Below are 21,909 nucleotides of genomic sequence, written 5' to 3'. Positions count from 1 at the left end.
GATTTTGTACATTTACATTGTTGGTAACCTTGGAATCCTGATAGCATTAGCATATACCATGATCTCTTAGCAAATTCAGGAGGGAAAGATCAGAAACACAAACCACAAAGTGAATATTTAACACATTTATTAACATAAATACTTCTGTACATGGCATCGTTTCATGTTATCTTCCATAGATTTATAAGCAGGAGTTAAACAAGTTTAATCAACTTCACAGCATTACAAGATCTGAGCAGACATAAAAAACGAAGAGATAAGAATGGAGGGAGGTTTCTAGTTATCTGCAGGACTGGGGGTCTTGGATTCCTTAAGTTTCTGTGCGTAGAACCTGAATGTCTCCTGAGAGGAAGAGGAAAGAGGTCCACGGATTAGCCAATTAAATTAAAGAGAGAAAAAAAGCCCATAAATCTACACTGCACAGCAAGTTAGCACTGCAGTTCAAACACTTGACAAAACGCTGCACCCCGCCACTCTAAAAAGGAGTCTGAGGTAATGCCGTGGTAGGAAAGTCCTAATGTGCATGATTTTGTTTACCATCTAAATCTCCTCTGGAGCAATCTATTAACAGCCCACAGCCCTGCCAATCCTCCTCTCTGGTTTCATCTCAGCACAGATTAAATGCACAAACATATTTACACTCAACCCTCCCTAAAGTCCTGCTAATTAAGCGGCGGCCGCCTCTAAAAGCCAGGCCTCTTCTGTTTTTTTTTCCGAAGGTGAGCGCTTTCAGAAGATTACTGTTGCTCCGACATTGTATATTCCCCTATTAACAGCGTAATTAAAGTCGATAAAAAGCTGTAGCCGTGTCGGGGAAACGGGGCCAGATGTGAACAGCACCTCAAATCTGGCCTTATCGGTGCTCTCAGGAGACGCTTTGTTCTCGGGTATTAACGGCTGCCTCGGGACCAGGGAGAAAGAGGGGAAAGGAGGGAAAGAGAGAGGGAAGGACTGAGAGAGGAAAGGAGGAAGGAGAGAGAGGGGAGTACTACCTGAGATTGCTTTGTGCAAACTTAAAAGGTGAAGTGAGATTAGGGGTGGGTGGGGTGGTGGAGGGAGCTTGACAGGCTCTTGCTTTAACATTGCTCTAAAACACAGCAATAGTGTTCTGACAGGCTGTAAATAATACAAGGAGAGAGAGGCGGGTGAGGAAGTTCTTACAGTAGTATGAGGGCTGAAAGGGGGCGATAGGGTAAGTTGTAGGTGACACTGTTCAACTGAGGCTGTGGTTACCTTGGGCAAGGGGATAAAGTCCTTTCCAGGTGGTAAAATCTGCTCTACCTAACAAAAATCAACTTTTTCCATTTGGGCTGGCCATGCTATTCAAAGGGACAGGGATACTGGCACTGGGCAGTCACTGCACAGACGAGAAACTAACCATTATAAGTTCTGGAAATTTTCCATGAGCTAAAACAAAACAAACCAAAAAAAAAAAAAAAAAAAAAAAAAAAACGCAATATGAACTACCAGTTTATTAAGTGTCTTGTGTATGTCTTCATTTTACTGCAATCTACATCTCACAGCACAAGGATTTAAATCTGTGTTGTCACTTGTAGGGCTGTTTATCAAAATTCGATACTTTTGGTACACCAACTGAATCATTACTCAATAATACAGTATTGTAGTATTGAAAAATTGCCTGTCACTGCATACCAGATTTTAATCCCCAAGTGGTTGGTCAAGCATTTGTAAACCAATGAGCATTGCTTATTCAAAAACATCACATTCAGTACATTCTGTTGTTAATGTCAGCACGTCAGTCTGGTGAGTAAATCTTTCTGGCCTTAGCCACACCTACTTTGTGTTTATACTATAAAAGAAGGCATCATTATTATTCAGTATTGGTATAGATATTGAAAAGTATTAATGATACCCAGTGCTGGGAGCTTGCAGCTTGGTCCTTCCACCTTAGCAGATCCAACAGCACTGACATATCACACTTTTTAACCCTTCAACTGTGGCACAAATAATCTGCTTATGTATAACTGTTTGCAAATGTTGAAATATCCCTGGCCAAATTACATGATGTTCTAAATGGAGAAAATCCTGTACTGGGAACAAACAAATCTGCCATTTTCTTATTTGCTGAATTCCACATATTAGAAATTACTTTCTTTTTTTCCCCCTCACCCAATATATTAAATTCAGCCAACAATGATTATAATTGTGCATTACAATGTGCAGAAGTGTTCCCTGTAGAAGATGCATCAACTTATTTTCACTTAAAATATGTTAAACTGAAAAAATGTAATTTGAGCAGAGGCATGTGTATGTAGTGGGGGTAACTGTGCATGCTATTAAATGAAGTAGTTGTTAAGCACCTGAAAAATAAAATTTCAGTATATGACCTCAGCACAATTACCGAGACAGCTCAAACACCTAAAAATGTTCTCCAACACTGATTTTTGAGAATGTAAATCAACTATAAAATGCATAATTCTGAACATGAAAGAACATCGTAAAGTAAGTGGTAGCACTGTGATAGGTGACAATGACAAGCACCAGTCACAGTGAAACAGCACTGACTACAGATGTCTTGGCTGAACTCAACATGGCTGGAATTGTCATTACTCGCAAACAGTCCTCTTTAAATTATATCTACACAAACCTAATGTTACATTATTGACACGGTCTGTCACTCTAACACGAAGACATATTACAAGGCCAACAGAAGGTTTAAAGCAGGGAATAAGCCAGGCAAATATATTCTGTGAGCATTAGTAGCCTACTGATTGGAATTATATATAATTATATATTATAATTGAAATATATATTCAGCTTACACAACAGTTAGTTCTGGCCACGCAAGCTGATTGGTTGAGAAGCGTTCTAACTGTGCTGTTATTTTGGCATTAACATCATGGGTTATCACGCATCATGAATGCGTTTACGTCTTTCTTTGCGAACAAACAGAAAATGGATACATTTAACATCACATTTGACCAACAGCCGATTTGGTCAGACTCTGAAGTGGAGACTACACTAAATTCCCCAATTGTCATCGCCACTGAGCAGCTTTTCAGTCGGCAGCTGTGACAGAACACCCAAACAACCTGGAATCAGCCAGAAATTAACTGAATACCATTCGCCAAACAAAATGGGCTGTAAGATGCTTTACACACTGGCTGAAACAAAACAACACCGACAATGATCTAACAAAAAAAGACAACACTGAGCCAAATTTGATATTGTGGTAGTTTTATGACTCGGTCCGTACTTCAAAGGGCGAGGCTTTTAGCAGACTGTGCGCAGAGTTTGTTTCTCTGACATAGCAACAAACTGCTTGTTAAGGAACTTTAATCTGGTGGAAGGAACTGCTAACATTAAAACACAATAAATGCCACTTTCATAGCCCAATTTATTTCTTTCTTAAAACTTTACTTATATGGGGGGAGTGGCTGAGCTGCAATGGAGTGGGACGTTAGTTTGAAAGCTCCTGCCAAATTCATTTAAAATAGTAATTTATCTGCGCTATTTGGTCCTATATATAGTCATACCTTACTCCGCTGTACTTTCAGTTGGGAAGTCTAGCTTTGGACTGCATAAGATGCCTAGTAAAAACTCTAAAACTCACAATACTATTCAGACACAACTGCGGCCTGGTTCACAAACTGCGACCGCATCCTCGTGTGTGCCGTCAGCTCCTGCAGAGGCCGCCTCGACGCACGATTATTTTGCCCTTGGACGTCACCTTTGCTTTTTGCCATTGCTATTGAGCCTCTGTCTATTACGTTAAGATCTTCCTCCTGATTCAAAGGAATCACCCATAATAGACTTGAATATAATTTATCATTGTATATGGATGATTTGTTATCATATATAACAGATTCCACACTTTCGATCCCTGCTGTTTTAAGTATTTTGGAGAACTTCAGCACCTTTTCAGGTTACAAATTAAATTTGGAGAAAAGTGAGTGTTTTCTCGTTAATATCGCAGCTTTTCATCTTCAACAGTCAGATTTACCTTTTCAGTATAGTCTATCGGGGATTAAATACCTAGGTATCAATGTGACTCGTTCTTTATATAGCCTTGCATCTGCTAATTTCACTCCCCTCATCTTAAAGATTACTTCTGATATTCAAAGATGGGGTAATCTCCCCCTTTCATTAATTGGCAAGATCAATGTTGTTAAAATGAATATTTTACCAAAATGTCTATTTTTATTTCAGACAATACCTCTTTACCTATTGTACCCTCTCTGTACACTGCTAATCAAGTGGTTCTTAATACGCTCAAGATCTGGTATCAGTTTAAACAGCACTTTAAATTTGTAGCTGCCTCTTCCTTGGGTCCTTTACATAATAATAATTTATTTCCTCCATCACTTGTGGACACATTTTCAGTGTGGTATGACAAGGGTATTACACAATTGAAATATTTGAATTGTCATCTCGATACGGCCTCCCTGCTACTATTTTCAAATTCGCAATTTTGTGGCCAAGTGTTTTCCTAATTTCCCCTCTTTACCTCTAGAACAGCGGTGGGAAACCATGCTTTCATTTGTTCCCCATCACAGAGGAATTACTTCAAAGCTGTATGACATTATCTGGGCTTTTAGTAGCCACTCAACTGGTAAATTTAAAGGCATATGGGAGAGTGAATTGGGAATACAAATTCATGTGGAATCCTGGGAACAGGCCATAGAAAGGATTCGATCTACCACCTCTTGTGCCCGTCTTGGACTTATTGAATTTAAGGTCTTATACAGGGTGCATTTCTCTAAGGCTAGAAAGTCAAATTTTTCCATAAATGGCAACCCTTTATTTCTTATTTCACTAATATGGAGACACTACCCGATTGTGTGTGTGCTTGTTTTTGTGTTGCCTTTTATATTGTTTAAAAAAACTAGCAATATGTGAGTTGGTCATGTTGAGCTGAGGTAGGTTAGGGGGAGGGGTGGTTATTGATTAATACACGGTATTTAGTAATTAGTTTAATTATTTTATCCTTCATTGTTATCAAGGTTTTTTTTGTTAGTTTTGTTGTTGTTGTTGTGTGTGTGTGTATATGTGACCGTGTACATATACATATGTTTCAAAAGTCGAAAAATGGGAATTGGTGAATTGTATTTTTGTGATTGGAAGATTGTGATTGTATTTTTCAAATTTAAAAAAATCCTTTACTTATTTAACTGTTTTAAAAAAGCAACAGAACACTCGAGGTTGTGTGTTATCGTGTATAACATTACGACTGTGATTTGGTTGCAGGCACCAGTCAAAGTCGAGTGCCGTAGATCAGCACACCTGTGATGTTATACGTGATAACACACAATGTTCTTTCATGATAACACACTGCCTCTCATGTTCTATTGCTTAAATATTTTGCATGCATGCTTAATGCATACAGAACATTACTGAAGTAAAATAACTCAGTGTTATAAAATGAGCTGGGCAGTGTGCAGCATTTACCGGGGGCTCTTCGAAGGGAACAGTCTCTCCAGCATCCCTGTAAAGTGACGCCAATCTCTTCAGAGACAACTCATCTAGCTGCAGTCCCTCAGCCTGAACCTGCTCATAGAGGGCCTTCGCTGAGGAAAGGTCTTTATCCAAAGCTGAGACAGAGACAGAGACAGAGACAGAGACAGAGAGAGAGAGAGAGAGAGAGAGAGAGAGCGAGAGAGACAGAGACAGAGACAGAGAGAGCGAGAGCGAGAGCGCGAGAGAGAGCGAGAGAGAGCGAGAGAGAGCGAGAGAGAGCGAGAGAGAGCGAGAGAGAGCGAGAGAGAGCGAGAGAGAGCGAGAGAGAGAAGCCAAGGACAAAATGAGGATGAGCTACACAGGAAGACTTTTCAGATTACAGAGCAGTGTTAAATATCTCATCATTCATTCTGCTCTGCTCTTGACCAGTGGACAGGTGCCACAGGCCTCATTAAATAGTCATGCGCTACAGCAGTGCGAATTGGCCAGGGAAGAGTTCTGTAAGTACTTTAACATGTCAGAGCTCTCACGCCAGGTTGGCTAAAGCAGGCCCTCATTAGGAAACACATGTTTTTATTAGCAAACGCACCTCCTGGGTGCCTGCAAGCATGCCCCGCTTGTTGCATTTTTAATTGGCCGGGTAATAACTGCTTAGCCACAGGCCAGTGAGCTGAAGCGGTGCTCAAACGAGCAGCAATCGAGGACAAGTTGACTAGCCGAGTGCCACATCTCTGAACCATGGACACTGATCTGAATTTATTAGCTCAAAAGTGGCACTCAGATGGCATGTGGGTGCCCAAACAACAAAACTTTAAAAAGACCAGTCATATAGGACATAAAGATGGAGCTGCGTAGGACTGATCAACAGATCACTGAAATGAAACAGCATTCTTACCATAGCACTTCATCAAGTAGGCACAGACAGTTTCTTTCTCAGTGAAATCTGGAATTAATTCTACCAGAGTCTTTATCTTGGCGACCTAAAAAATGAAAACAAACAGAGGTTAAGTGAAAAGGAAAGAACAGGTTAAAAGGGAAAAAGCAGTCATGACTAAACGTGTCAACATTCAAATAAGGTACATCATGATAATCAACATGTTATTATCGTGGGCACTTTAAAATACAGTCACTGCATTTTAATCAAACAAGTTGCTGTTCTACTAGAGATTTTGTAGATACGCATAGTTCTTTATTTGCAAGGTCCCACTACACTGCTGCACTGCTTTCTGTTTTTTTAATAACCACAACATGGAAAAAGGGATTTGATAGCTGCAATGAAGAATTTAGTATTTTTCCTTCAAACATTGCAACTACAATGCTCACAGGCTGTGTACAAACATTGTACAAAAAGCTGGCTAGGAAAAAGCTAAATAAACCAAACAAATTAAATTGAGTTAGCCTCGATTAAAAAAGTATATGCAGTTTCTCAGTCCATCAGTTTTATATGATATGAAAGATGATCTTAATGTTTGTGTTTACTTTCAAAACTTTGCATGGTGTTCTCAGTGTGAATAGGCCATTATTGGTTTGAGGACCTCCATAGCACAGTGAAGTTTGCAGTGTTACCCTTTCCTCTTTTCTGTGTCTGATTCATGCAACCTTTCCATGACGTGGATTTAAGTACAAATGATGAATCTGCTTCAGTACGTGAAACCAAGCGCCAGCCCACCAGCACCTTATTTACATATCATTAACACAAAGCATGTTCCGTAGGAGCCAATAAAATAACAGCATTCAGCGGCTTGTGAGTGCACTGCTTCCCTTACTGACCAAATTTAACAAAAATTGTGATAGAAATAATGTGAAATAAATATAATTTCTTCACTTCTCAAGGCAGGTGATGTGATTCTGTAATTAGATTTTTTTTCTTTCATTTAAACGTTCCATCATTGGAGTGTATGAGATGTTCTGCACTAGTTGTGTTTTGTATTGTTTCTTTTTCAGGTAGTGTCAGAGTAAAAAGCACAGTGTAATATGTCTTTAAACAGAAAATGGAATGATTGCAGCATTGGTTTATACCAGGTACATGTAAAATTTGTACTGGATTGCCACATGCACAAATTACTATTACTTTTATTTCCTATTTGTATTCTCATCACTGGTGTCATAGATAATAGCAATAATAGTTTTGGTTAATTAATCGCTAAACTCATACCAGCAACAATCTTGATCTTACAGATGCATCACAGATGAAACTGATTACAAAACTGTCTGTGAAATTTGCATGCACTCATTTTACAATCCTATATGGATGGTGTGCTATCTACAGCACCAAAGCTCTACCTCCCAGGAAGGAAAAATCTAGGAAAAACCAAAGACATGTTCAAATACACAGGATTCCAGAAAGGAATGAAGATGCCATTATATGACATTATACAAAGTGCTGTCAGGGAAGCTCCCCAAAATGTATTACCACCAACATGTTATTAATATCACTACATGTTAATGTACCATTTGTTTTTCTTAATGCTATATTATAATACCATAAACAATGTTTAAAAGTTAAGCAAATCAACGTAATCATTTTTGTCAGCACATGCCTAATTGTGATGTCAAGCAACACTTTTGGTTGCTCAAATTAAGAAGTTAACACTGTATATTCTATCAAAGATTAACCCATGGTTCTGTTTTGAGTATTCTGTGGTCAGTTCATTCTATGAGCTGAAAGATTTCAGGCAAAATGAGACACAGACTGGAAAGCTGATAAGGATGTACTGTACCTGTCCTGGCTTCTGGGAGATCTTGGTCATGTAGGACATCATTGCATCCTTCTGTTCAACAACTGCTGCACAGCGCTAAAGCAGGAAAAGAAAAGCCTTTAAACTCTTGCATACTGAATTAGTAAGAAAAGACCACCAGGTAAGTCTGTGTAAGTGCACACACACGTGTAAAAATGCACAGAGAGGCATTTACATGTAGAATGTGTAAGTGTGTGTACTGAAAGAGCTGCTGAATGGTATCCATCCTCTTCTGTATCTCTTGGCATTCAAAGCAGTGCCTCTACAGTTGAAGGTTAATTACACAGCTAATAGGGAGTCAGGGGGATAACCACTTATTTCTTTACGGAAATTAAAATGTACAGCACCAGCCCAATTTGAAGTATAATTATCTACACTTAGTCATATAAAGGCTTTGATTTGAATCTGTATGCCCGCAACACTTTCAAGCACCAGTGTATAATTTTCACACTCTTTCATTAGTTTAATACGCTACAGGTGAAAGCGGTGCTAAGAACTGATCTCAGATCAGCTGCTCGCTACTTTCAGTGAACACAGGTAGTATTCAAGGCCACATCACTCTTCTGACAAGGCTTACCACTAGATTTTGGAACATGTCTGTGAAGATTCACTTCCCTTCAGCCCAACACCATTAGTAAGGTCAGCAATGATGCTGGATAAGGGTTAGCTAACAGCAGCTCAGTTCATCCCAATAATGTTAGATGAGGTTAAGGTCAGGACTCTGTGACAGTCATTCAAATTCATTCTCACCAAACTTTGGAAGCACACAATTCTTTAGAATGTCAGCTGCATGCTGTAGCATTAAGATATTCACTGAAACTATAAGGCTCAAAAAAAAAAAAAAAAAAAAAAAAAAAAAAAAAACCAGCCGAGGCCATGATTCCTCCTCCACCAAACTTTACAATTGCCATTATGCTTCAAGCATGAATCATTTCTCCAGAAAATCTACTTCCTCTGTTCAAGAGTCCAATAGCGGTGTTCTCTCAGCAATCTAGCTGACACATGGCACTGCACAAGGTAATCTTCACGGTAACTCTTCAGTTCCTTTAGCATCCCTGCAACCAGAGACTGACGGGACTGATTTTTGTTTCTCTTTTTCAAACAGCAAACAGGAATGCTTCAGTCAATGGTGAATTATATAACTGACTAAGATCAGATGGCATATTCTACATGTCATTTTTGCTAATTTAATAACCTGTGAATTCCTAGAAAGAAATGATCCAGTGCGCAATCAACACTACATTACCCAGTGTCACACAGCTTCCTAATAAAGACAAAAGTTGTTAGGTGTGATCAGTGTTACAAATTCTGAATGTAAACAAGCATTCAACTGTTATCTAAGCTTTCAGATAAGCAGCTATAAACTGTAGTGTTTGCCATTAATCTCTTTCCAGCTTTCGGCAGGGCTTTGTCATTCAGGTTGTCGACCCCATTTAGATAGGTAGTCCTATCTGATTCTCTTTTGCGGATTCAGCATGCACTTTCATTTGAAGCCTCTTCCGTTCAACAGAAGCAATGAGTATCTCAGTGCATATAAAAAGGATATAAAACTCCAAGTGTCTTCATACCAAATGAAGATGGGTATATATGTCCCCAGTCAGATATGGTCTCAATTGTGTACTACACTAACAACTTTCTATAACCATTTCTGTTAGATAAAAAACTGCATGGAGGAAAAAGCTGTGTCTGTCTGTCTGTGTCTGTCTGTCTGTGTCTGTCTGTCTGTGTCTGTCTGTCTGTGTCTGAGAGCACGCGCGTGTGCGGTCTCGTATAAGTGAGACTGTGATGCTTTTTTAAAACTGCTGTGCTGCCCCGAGCTCTCTTTGGGTTCAGTGGCAATGAGGTCGCGTTACAAGCCAGTCGTGAAGGATGTGTGTTTCGCCGGCTGCTGCCAAATTAAAAAGCCAAGAGGCCTGGGAGGCTTTTAACAGGCTTGTATATTAAAATGGACCAGCTCAGCTCAGCGCCTGAATGCCTTTAGTACAATCAGAGCAATTAAAACACCAGCCAAATGCTATGCTGCTCTCGGGGGAGGAGCTCCACTTTAGGACTGATTTAAGATCAGCCTGCAGTTCATACATACAACACAATATGACCTCTGTATGCTTAAATGGCTGATCCGAGGCCTGTACTAAAATTACAGCTTCAGGGACATTTAGAACTCCCTCTGTGGGACATTCTCAGAATTCTAGCTCACCATGTCTGAAGCTCTCCTGGTATATTCTCATCTCCAAAGGCTTGCTCGCACAACTTGGTTTGAGCTGCTGCTTAATTCAGCTATTTTACAAGACTTTTTACTCAACTTGTTAGGGGGCTTTTCGGGAGATGCCTGGCTTCCTTAAAGAAAAGAGAATATTTAATGTGAGACTCAGTAAGAGCTCTGAAAGGGCAGGAGATCATCAGAGCGGAACTTAAAGTTAGCAAAACAGGCTTGAGCATGAGTACAGTAACATTCAGCATCCCCCAGTCATCAAAGAACGGTACCAAAGCGACGGATGGTGCCTTTTTGTAAAATGATATATGACGAGAGTGTGAACAATCGTTTTTAAGTTATAAAAGAACCACATCACTGTTGTCAAATCTCATATCTCCATTTTTTTCCTTTTCAGTATTTGACAGTTTGAAAATAAATGTCTGTTGCCCTTTGTGTGTACATTTCATGATGAATGGACCAACAGAAAATGGCTCACAATTACTTGGGGGGGGGGGGGGGGGGGGGGGGGGGTCTGGTTCTATAGACTTCCATTAAAAGTAAAGCATGTTTTTCCATATCCTGTAAAGTTATCATTTCGAGACATGAGGTTTTCCTCAGACAACAGTGATGTAATAAAAGTTCTATACAAAAATAAACTTAAAGACTCCTAAATGGTTTTTGGTCTGGAGTTCAAGGAAAACTGACTGGTTTAAAACTTTAAAGAGGTTCTTTACTCTTACAGATCTCATCCACTGAAATGTTATTTGGTGAAACAAAAGAGGTTCTTTTACAGCACTGCTCAGAACCCTTCTGGACTCTCAGTCAGGTCAAAAAATGTACTGTAGCTGTGGAGGAAGGAAGCTACCTGGAGCAAGAACTTTGCCTCTTCTGTCCTGCCTGTGTCCAGGTACTGCAGAAATAGGTCAGTGGCAGCCCTATATGAGGCAAAATGATTACACAGCTGCTCTGCCATGGCACTTACTGAGAGAGAGAGAGAGAGAGGGAGAGGGAGAGAGAGAGAGAGAGAGAGAGAGAGAGAGAGAGAGAGAGAGAGAGAGAGAGAGAGAGAGAGAGAGAGAGAGAGAGAGAGAGAGAGAGAGAGAGAGAGAGAGAGAGAGAGAGAGAGAGGATGCATGAAATCCATAGTACTTAAAACGTAATTTATTGCTTGATAAATGGGCCATTTTAATTAGATTTTCTCCTCTTATGTAATTTTTAGAAACCAAAAATACTTGTAAAATGTAAAAGACATTAAAAAAACAACAAAAAAAAAACAAGAACAAGCTTAACATAATCAAAAATACCTCTATTAGCCCTTTGTTTTACTACCATAATCCCAGAATGTTTATGTGGCCGAAACCTTAGTTATGGACACAATCACATGTAACATGATGACCATGTTTTACAGATAAAAACAAATATGAGATAATGGTAGCAAGTCTTGGAGAACTGGCCATATGCTATCATGATCATTAATACTGTGCCACTGTGAACAGCAGTAAAACTACAAGATAAGTTAAGAAGCAAATTGGTTTTTAAGATGGCTGCTTTCAAGGTTCCCAGATTAAAGGGCTCTGGAGTACATCGTAGAGACTGAGAAAGGCTCTAGGCCTTACATTTATCAAGGGCACCCTCGTTGTTTGCTTCTAGAACTTTACGGAAGACAAAGGAAATGTTTTTCTGTGGACTATCTGAGCCCTGGGTGTACACAGACTCCAGACCCTCCACTGCACTCTGAATGTCACCACTGTGAGAGAAAGAAAGAAAAAGAATCATTTCAGAGTCATAGTAGAACAGATAAGTTGACCTAAATACAAACAAAGCCTAGTACCAAGTTGCTATTCGTCATTCACTTCAATAACATGTGTATGTACATGAGTGGAAAAAACATGTCGCAGCAATATAAACCAATCAGCAGTTCACTTCTGAGTAGAGCATAAAGAGGGTAACTTCACCCTTTGAATAATAAGGGCATAAAACTTTCATTGGCCACATTAATATTCACAGTTGCAGGCAGGCCAGTTCCTGATTGTCACTGTGCTCTGTTTTGCGATGTGAGGAGTGGGACAGCAGAGGACAGCAGAAAAGCAAAGCGCTCGCTCATGGCTCAATGGGCACATTGCCCTGCTCTCATAACCTCCCCATTCCTGTCAGGGTGAACTCTGACCCTCGCCTGGGCCTAAACCACACTGACACATGCAGCCAGCGCAGCTGAGCCAAACTGACTGGTTAAGAGGCGAGACGGAAGGTTCCGGAAGCTGGGCACCGCATTAGCGCAGGCCATGCTGAATTATTCAGACCGGCTGGTTGCAGCGATCACAGTCGATTGGGGACTGTAATAATAATGGCCAAAAAAAAAAAAGAGGGGGGTGTCGGTGGAGTGGAGGGAAGAAAAGGGAGAGGGGAATGCGGATAAAGAAAGCTAACTGGACTGGATACGGTGCAGGCAGCAGAGGACACATAAGCCTGTAGGAAGTTAAAAATGAGTGCCTTATTCTACATAGAGTAATGAACCGCACATTCTGAAGTGAACTGCAACAATCATTATTGTAATCAATCAACTAATGTTCGATAGATCAAACAACTACCCCTCCTGCCCTTTTATTCACAAAAAGTGATTTTTTGAAATGTTGCAACGCTTCCTGTACTGCAATCTGTGAGAAGGACCACATCATATGAACATTACTGAGCAGTGTAGAGCAGTCACTTAAAACTACAATGTGTTTTGGGGATTTGAAGACCTCTCTGATGGAAGTATGTAATTGCATGCAACGTGCAGAAGAACATCTTGTAATGTCAGTTGTGCTTCAGAACCCTTCCCTGAGTGCATGATCCTGAAGACTTGGTGAGAGAAGAGTCTTCTGTAGATGCAAGTGAATTATCTACTACTGTCAGTATATCTTCATCTGTATAATTTTGCTTTTGCAATTCTGATCTAAACATCAAGCTGAAGCTTCTTTTTGAGTTTGTGCATCATGTTAATCCAAAGACATATGACACAGTCCAAAAAATCTCACAAAATTTGACCCAAAATCTCTTAAATCAATTCAGACTTTACAAAACATATTTTAGCATGTTTTTCCCCTTGTCTCTGCAATGCTACTTTCAACTTATATTCCAGGATCTTTCATAGCATTTCAATAGGAAGCACAGAATTTGAGGGGAATTTCTTATTTTACTTCCCAGAGTAAAATTTATATTGCACAGAGTAAAGCGGAGTTCATTTTTTTTATACACACTCGCAAAGTTTACAAAGCAGAAGTTTCAAAATTCATGCCAGTCAGATTTTTAAAGTTAGTCACCAGACACAAACCACCATGAGACTAAGAGCAGAGAACAGAAGCTCACTTTTTAATGTGGGCCAGAGCAGTGTTGTTCACAAACAGCATGCTGGACAGGTTGATGGATGGGCCTAATGTCTTGACCAAGTTCTCCACCTCATGGATGCCCTGCACATCTCCATGACTACTCAAACCCTGGACCAAGCGGGTGATGGCCAACTGCGAGGGTACCTGGTCAGCCTGAAGCATTCCCTTCAGATTAACCAGAGCATCTAGGGGAGGAAATGAGAGGAGGGAAACCAACAGTATGGTCAGTGTATTCTCCATTCCTTTTTGTATCATAATTACATCAAATTTCACTGTTATTACTTACAAAACTTTTTCGTTTATGGCTAACCATACAAAACTATGGCACCTAGACTCACCTTTGATGTTTCCATGCTTCACTTGTGTAATAATTTGGAGGTTGCTGGCCAGGTCACTCAACTGGAATCCTGAAATATGTTTGGAAGCGCTGCAGGGAAGAGAGGAAAGGATGTAGATACATTAGCTGATATGACGGTCCAGCAGATTCAGTGGCAAAAAATACTGCTGATAAAAGGGCCAATATTTACTGGCTTGTCACATTCAAACACAAAAAACTACAGTTAAAACAAACAAACAAACAAAAACCCAATGTAAAATCAGGGATTCAGCAGATTTTACAAACATGCAATCAGCAATAGGCAAAATTTATTGCTTTTATTGTAACACATTTGACCAATGTGTTACAATTTTATGACAAATGTGAATCAGATACCTGCACTCACTCTATCTGAATACTGTTACTACACCTATGGTAAAGGTCATAAGATAATTAGGCATAACTTCTAATGTAGCACTCAAATGTTTTTTTAATAGGCAACAAATATTTTTATTTCTAAATTTAAAATGGCACTTTAGCCAAAGAGCATTTGAAGAGCAAAAGAAGTTATGTTGCGAATTTGGCTAATAAAAAAATGCTGGAAATGTGCTAATGGAGTCAGATTGTGTGTCAGGTTTAAAAAATAAACACAATCCAAACAGCTTTTGGCCCATATTTGCCTGTAATGAAATTGAAATCTGCTGTGGAAATTCATGGCCGGTGCATCCCTATATAAAAAAAATATTCAAACTTGATAATCACACTCAATGTTTGTCTGTTTAAGTAAAACTAGTGGAGTTCATCACATTTAACTATCGACCAATATAATCCATTACTGTTCCGTTTAGCTCCTTATAACCGGTTTTGTAGTAAATATTATTATTGGTTAGTCCCTAGTTATTAAGGCTTACTAGCTGGCTGAAAAACATGGTACCAGCTATATGTGCAGTGCTACGAGCAATTTGCAGGGAAAGAATTACCAGTGAAGTCAGATAATGAGTACAAATAAGACATGAGCATGGAAGGCCGAGTGCAAATCCCTGTCCTGCATCCTCTCGCTTCTTCCAGGTTTTGGCCTTTTATTTTTTTCAACCCTCACTTGCTAAAACCTCAATCAAACTCTCAGCCCCCCCACCCATCCCCTTTTTTTATTACGCTCGCTGGCCAGATTAGTCCCGCTGCCCAATTGAGCAACCGCCGCCGCTCCTTATCGCCACGGCGACGAGCCTAGAGCAGGCTGCCCAGCAGATTGCCGCCATAACCGGGGTCAGACTACTTCTTATCGAGCCTGGGAAAATCCCTCTGTCCCTCTTCTTCCCTCCTCATCCAGCCCTCCAAGCAGCATGCAATCCCTCTCTCCGCTGCTCTATTCCCAATCCTCTTAATCTGCCCGCTAAATCCTCCACTGCTCAGCCCCCCACACCCCTCCCCACCCACCCAAACATCTGCCAAAAGGCCATCGAAGTCGCACTCTCTCTACCTCACACACAGACACAATGGTTATCAGCAAACTGGAGTGTTATGATTAAGCTGAGTGCAAGCAGGGTCTTATGCACTCCTCAATAGCTCGGTTTGAAAAGACTTCAGATGCTCTTCCGTATGGGGAATGATGGCGAGGCATTAAGCCTTCTCGCTTTTCTTTGTCTTTGTGCAAGTGTGTTTGGTCCACAGACTTTAAGTGATGTCAAAAAAAGACAGATCTTTTCTAAGACCAACAATAGTTGTCGGAAGAAAACCTTGTATCTCCAAAAAATTAACTTTACAGGAGAAGGAAAAAATATACTTTAATTTTAATGCAAGTCAATGTAACCAGACATTTTCCCAAGTAATTCTGGGCCATTTCTGTTCGTCATTCATCACGAACAGAACATTCATCACGAAATGTACACACAACATGAAAGACAACAAGTATTTCTGAATTATGTCAAAAGCCAAAAAACAACAAAAATGGAGATACAAGGTTTTCTTCTGACAGTACCAATAGCCATTATGTTATGTCAATAAAATGGAGAATTGAACTATTAATGGTTTAAAATGTCCTCTGTTACTCATAGCTAACGCTACACTTCCACAACTCCTGCTATCAAAAATTGTCCATCTTTGCCATAAATGTAGAAATCTGTTAAAAGAAAGAACATCTGTTATAATGTAGGTGTTTAAAGGAGCCATTAGCTTGGCTGAGATACAGTGATGTTAGCTTGTGTACCTTTGTTCATTTCGCTTCCAGCTATGCTCAAATGTTGTCTGCATAACTTATTTTATCATTTCTAAATGGAAAGGCATATATATTCTGATCTAATGATTTTTTTTTGCTTGTTATCCACTGCAATAAAACAGAAACAAGGACTGAAAATGGCTCAGGTTTGCAGTTCAAGCTGCAATACTTAATTTAAAACTGGCTTCAGGAGTGCTGAGAGAGAAAGGGAATAGGTTTTAGGATACAACTCAAGTAAATCTCAAACATCTAAGAAATTTTTCCTTACTAGAGAGCTTTTTGGCTGTTGGAGAACTTGTGAAAGACTAGAACAGGGGTACCACTTTAGAATAAGACCACCCTTATAAAGAGATCATGAATGGTTTAAAAATAGGTTATTAATCAGTTCATACACACCTTAATAAGCAGCTTAATAATAATAATTAATAAGCATTTACAACACAAATAAAAAGGGAAACAATGACTGTGTTTAAATGGTGACTTGTTTAGGCAAACAAATCATCTACACAGTAAAAGCTCAGATGTTGCTGGTTACTGACCTTACCATCACTTTTTCATCAGCCAGTGTTAAACCTGTCAGCTTCATCTCACTCATGTTCATCAAATATAACAACTCACTTCTACCCTTCTTATCAATGTGTTAATCAAATAATTAATAGACCAATTTTTAAACCATTAAAAGGTATTCCTATTTTAAAGTGCTACCAGAATAGGCTCTGAAGGTTGTCCAACATCTTGCAAAATGAAGTAGTCCTGGACTGATGACCAGCATTAAAACTTCCTAGTTAAAATCTCTGGCTGGAAACAGTGGCGCACAATTATCTGTTCAATTCTATATCAGTGCATCCCTATTACACAATGCATAGCACTAAGAGAAAAAGGTTGAAATAAAACACGACAGACGCCGGAGAAACAGATCTATAAACAATTACTGCTTCATCCGAGTTAATGCAGAGAGAATGAAGGGGGTAACGGCTTTTCTTTATGAGGATATATTGAGCAATACAGAGATCTACAGCTTTAAACCCTTCGATTCAAAGAGCATCCTGCATAAAGTGCAGAACAATCCCCGCTTCCATTTAAACTAATACAACACTAAAGATCTATTACTAATCAGAAGAAGACTGTCATTTCTACGTCTAGCCAAGCTTTTCTGAGAACAAAGAGATTATCTGGCTCTTTGGATGACTTAAACTGCTCTCTCTGTGTATGCGTGTGTGAGACATTGAAGAGTGAGATTAGGGGCAACTATTCATTTCAATCACGGAAGATTTCCCAAGAAGGAACACAGCATACAATAACTAAGACAATGACCCCTAACCTGCGTATGACAGTGAGAGGCAGTTTAATGTGCATTTGAAAGAGTGAGAAAGGGAGGAAAGTGAGAGAGAAGAAGAAGAGAGGGGGAGGGCATGACAAAAAGAAAGACAAAAGGACAGAGCTGGAGCGCAAATCATCTTATCAATGACGCAGCTCTGTACAAAAAAATGGCAAGAGAGCACAAAAACCAGCATGACGGCAAGAAAGACAATGGCAGACAGAAGTAGACTCACATGTGTTTGACTGCCATGGCATCATCCAGGTTGCCTGAGGCCAGCAGGGACTTGATGAGCGCATCGTATGAAGCAGGTCCCAAAGCCATGCCCTTCCGGCTTGTCTCCTTCAGAATATTAAAGGCCTCTGTAGGGAGAAGATATGGAAAAAAAAGGGCAACATATGCATAACTCACAATAGTCACAGTATGAACCAGATTTTAAGCATAAGTGCAGCAAAATACATGAAAAAGAGAGAACAAATATTTATTTAAATCATTCACAACAATGACTGGAACCAACAATAGTCAGTGAGTCAGTGAACAGGTAGAATCATAAATAAAAGTCAGTGCTAAGATATAAAGCCCATACCTTGGACTTTCCCTTTCTTGCAGAGAGTCATCACTCTGAGGTGATACTCAGCAGCAGAAGCCTCTTTTGGAGGGGAATCCCTGGAAGCAGCACTCTGCCCTCTGACCACCTCAGAGTTCTCTTTGGCTTCATGTTGTTCATACCACACCTGCACAGACAAGATGACACCTCTTACACTCACTGCGCTGCTCTTATTGACACGAATAGAACAAAATAGAAAGAAAATAGATGGGTGCCTCTCATTTCTGTGTGCATGTATTTAATTAAATACATATGCAGGGTGCAGTGTGACTGCTCGATCACTCGTCATGAAAAGAGCATTACGCCACATGGCCCTCTGGGTAACTGTTTTCATCAATGGAGGCCGAGGCAAAATCACTACACTCCATCCACGGCATACAATGAGCCAAGTCCTCAAACAGCCAACATATGGAGGCATTTAGACACTGTGACCTTATGTGTCTGCATTAACTGCAGGCATTAACTCTGGGATTTTGCTAGCATCATCCTAAAATCCAATTACATCTTTTAATGCAAAAAGCGAGGATTAAGGGACAAACTGATGGCATAGCCAGTGTGCATATCTTAGTGTAGTAGAGCCTGAAACATTTGGGATGGGGTCACGATTTGGACAGCTTCAGACATCATTCCTCAAATGTCCCATCAGGCTTAGGTCAAGTTCAAACGTCATGTTCAAGTTTCTCATAAACCATTTCCCATCTATACAGGGTAATTCTAATGTTTTTCAAAATTGCTGTAGAATTTCATAGTTAAAAATAGTTGAAAGAGTTGTTCAGAGAGGACTGATATGAAACGTTTGCGAAATCATTGTGTGAAATTGACCAAAAGGAATCACGGGTCATGATGTCTACAACACAAATAGAGGCATTTTATTTACTTTCCAAAATGACCAGTACATCTACATGTCTTCTGAACATGTATATTTTCATAATGATGAAATAGTGGCTAATGGGGGGGGGTTGTGTAATGTGAGATTTTAGACGTGTAAAATTCTTCATATGAACAACTCTGACAAATTTCCCCTAGAATGGTCACATCAAACCACTCTGCACCACTTTCAACTTAACAATTTAATTATGAAAAAAAAATCTGTATAGTTCCTTTAACCAATTTTGTGTTTGCACTTACCCTGCTTTCATTTTTCTCCCTTCTTACACCCCTACTTCCTCCCTCCTTCAAACAATTTTTTAAATCTGACATTCTGGAGTCGCTGTTATTGTTAGGAGGAAGATCCCCAAAGCACAGCATGCTTCATCATGAAACACTAACTTCTCCAAAATACAAACTTCTGGAATGTTGTTTGAAGTAGAGGTCTGCACAACATTGTTTCACCTGTGGGCCCTAATGTGTAATCTACGCAATAATTTTGGGATGGGATTCATTTTGAGGCACTGCGGTCATAGTGGGTTTGGTGAAAGGGGCGTGCTCGGCTAGTTTTTGGTTGCTTGTTAAAGTGGACGGATGGACAACAGATACACTGCTTGTGTGCCACAGAACAAAATGCATTAGTAATTATCATATAACGCATAACTTGTGTTTAAAATCTAACTGCATTTAAACACCAGGTTTTGCAGTGGACGTGAGACACAGTTGAAGTGGGTGGGTGCTAGCATTAAAGGGCTCATATTATACATTTCTTCATGTATTTCATCCCCCCCACTGGGCTTCACTTATAATGTTTGTGTAAAGTTTTGTGCCAAAAACCTTCACAATTTATATTTATATGGCCATTTTCTTATTGTTGTTAAGGCTGATCTAGGTAAACACATTCTGTTCTGACTAGCTGCCCTATACTGCATCTTACTCAAAAAGTCCAGGCTTAAACAATCTATATAACTTAAATGTAAAAGGGAGGGAGCTACAGAGCCATCACAAAAACAATTCAATCAAAATTTGCTGGTTTTGCAGCTTAATTTGGCAGCTGAACATACAGACTGACTTTCAAAATGACACATTTTGATTATGTACGACAATCAATCAATTAATTTAAATTATTTTTTCCATGACCACGACCATTTAATAATCAAGGCTGTGTGGACCTGTAGTCCAAAACCTTTAGGAATGTGGGGATATTTTAGTCTCACATTGGTAGCGGTCACTGGGTTTGTGTCATGCACAGATGCTAAACTTGGTTCTGTGGGTGGAGTCAGATTAGGTTTGGAAGCAAGGTTTTTAGGCTGCATACAGGTTCAGACAAAATATGGGGCCTAGTTAAAGCTCTGCTGTGTAGCACTGGACAAAGCTGCTGGGTTACTTTACCTCAGGCACCTCAAAGGGCACCTCCTGGTTATTGCTCTTGAGTATACCAGCGAGAAGGCGCAGGGTACGTTCTCTGGGAATAACGTTCTCCTCTTGCATCTTTGTCCACACTGCCTCAGCCTTATGCCAATCATTAGTGTCCTCTGGAGAATAAAGGTTTAGAGCATAGTGTAAGATCACATGTGGAATAATCATGTACATGCACACACCTGCTTCTGCACTTCTCCAATCATTCTAGACCTGATAAAATCACAATTCTGAAGCCTGTTCACTCTCTTACCACTTCAAAGAGGGAGGCAGCCTCCACCTCATATGTCTACTATATAGTAAAAGTCTGGCATGTTGGAGAAACCACTGGACAGGAGTGAATACTCCCGATGCATCAAAAACATGCACACTGATACATTATGTGAAATGCTTCATGTATGGATCAATAAAAACGGTACAAAATTGGAAAACAAGCAAAACGGTAGTCTTTATTCAAAGCTGAGTAAAGCTCAAATTTAATGCTCAAATTAAATGTAGATACCTCTTCAATGTGGCTTTGGAGGAGATGCCCCTGAAGCAGGTTAGTGAATCAATGTGATGTGTAAACTCTATGTATGTGTAGAACATTGGTCGTTTCCCCTTCAGTGGAGCAGCACTGAACATCTGCTGTATGTGTATGTGTGTTTTAATAGGAGCTCAGTCTCAGAGGCCCACAGACACACATTTAGCCTCTCAGCACTTGATTATTCTCCCAGCATGAAACTGAGTGTTGGCAATAGCTTCCAACAAAGAGTGTCTCTGTGTGTTTGTGTGTGTGCTTATTTCTGACAGACAGAGAAACTCCTGTTTGATGCAGTGAATCTCAGTACAGAATTTTGTGTCGTCATCTGACTCACTACCCTTAACCTAGGGATGGGCGGCACAACAAAAATCAGCAAGTGTTTGTGGTAAACGTACTGACAATGTCTGCAAACCGCTCAGAAACACTGCACTTTGCCGTAATTCATCATGAGAACGATAAAATATTGCCATAACGTCCACTGCCCATTGATAACATAATTCTTTAATTGAAATTGTCTAAATAAATATTGTTATTGCTACACCATGGGGTCTGAGAGTAACGTAATTTCAGTACACTGTATGTGCTGTAGTATTCTGTGGGAGGTGCTTCGGGAGTACGGGGTACAAGGCTCTTTGCTACGAGCCAGTCAGGCCCTGTACAAACAAAGCTGGAGTTTGGTTCGCATAGCCGGCAGTAAGTCAGACTCGTTCCCAGTGAAAGTTGGACTCCGTCAGGGCTGCCCTTTGTCACCGATTCTATTCATAATTTTTATGGATAGAATTTCTAGGCGCAGTCAAGGGATGGAGGGTGTCCGGTATGGTGACCTCAGGGTCACATCGCTGCTGTTTGCAGATGATGTGGTCCTATTGGGGACATCAGGCCGTGAACTTCAGCTTTCGCTGGATCGGTTTGCAGCAGAGTGTGAA

General features: G+C 40.0%; 1 protein-coding gene across 2 annotated transcripts in view; it reads right to left on the bottom strand.

Moving 5' to 3' along the window:
* Positions 1-110: 110 nt before the first annotated feature.
* lrpprc (leucine-rich pentatricopeptide repeat containing) overlaps positions 111-21,909 on the bottom strand; it is a 68,583-nt gene continuing 46,784 nt past the window's right edge. For both annotated transcript variants that reach the window (XM_017690583.2, XM_017690582.2), the window contains exons 28-38: positions 20,434-20,576; positions 18,154-18,301; positions 17,803-17,929; positions 14,057-14,145; positions 13,699-13,903; positions 11,967-12,097; positions 11,216-11,331; positions 8,139-8,213; positions 6,314-6,398; positions 5,410-5,552; positions 111-342 (exon numbers count right to left, since the gene is read on the bottom strand). In XM_017690583.2, coding sequence (XP_017546072.1) covers positions 277-342; positions 5,410-5,552; positions 6,314-6,398; positions 8,139-8,213; positions 11,216-11,331; positions 11,967-12,097; positions 13,699-13,903; positions 14,057-14,145; positions 17,803-17,929; positions 18,154-18,301; positions 20,434-20,576 — 1,328 coding nt within the window. In that variant the 3' untranslated portion in view covers positions 111-276. The remainder of the gene's footprint in view (positions 343-5,409; positions 5,553-6,313; positions 6,399-8,138; positions 8,214-11,215; positions 11,332-11,966; positions 12,098-13,698; positions 13,904-14,056; positions 14,146-17,802; positions 17,930-18,153; positions 18,302-20,433; positions 20,577-21,909) is intronic.

Source organism: Pygocentrus nattereri, chromosome 5, assembly GCF_015220715.1.
Source record: "Pygocentrus nattereri isolate fPygNat1 chromosome 5, fPygNat1.pri, whole genome shotgun sequence".
Classification (NCBI taxonomy): domain Eukaryota; kingdom Metazoa; phylum Chordata; class Actinopteri; order Characiformes; family Serrasalmidae; genus Pygocentrus; species Pygocentrus nattereri.
The sequence above is the reverse complement of the archived record's forward strand: the minus strand, read 5'-3'. Positions and strand labels throughout refer to the sequence as shown.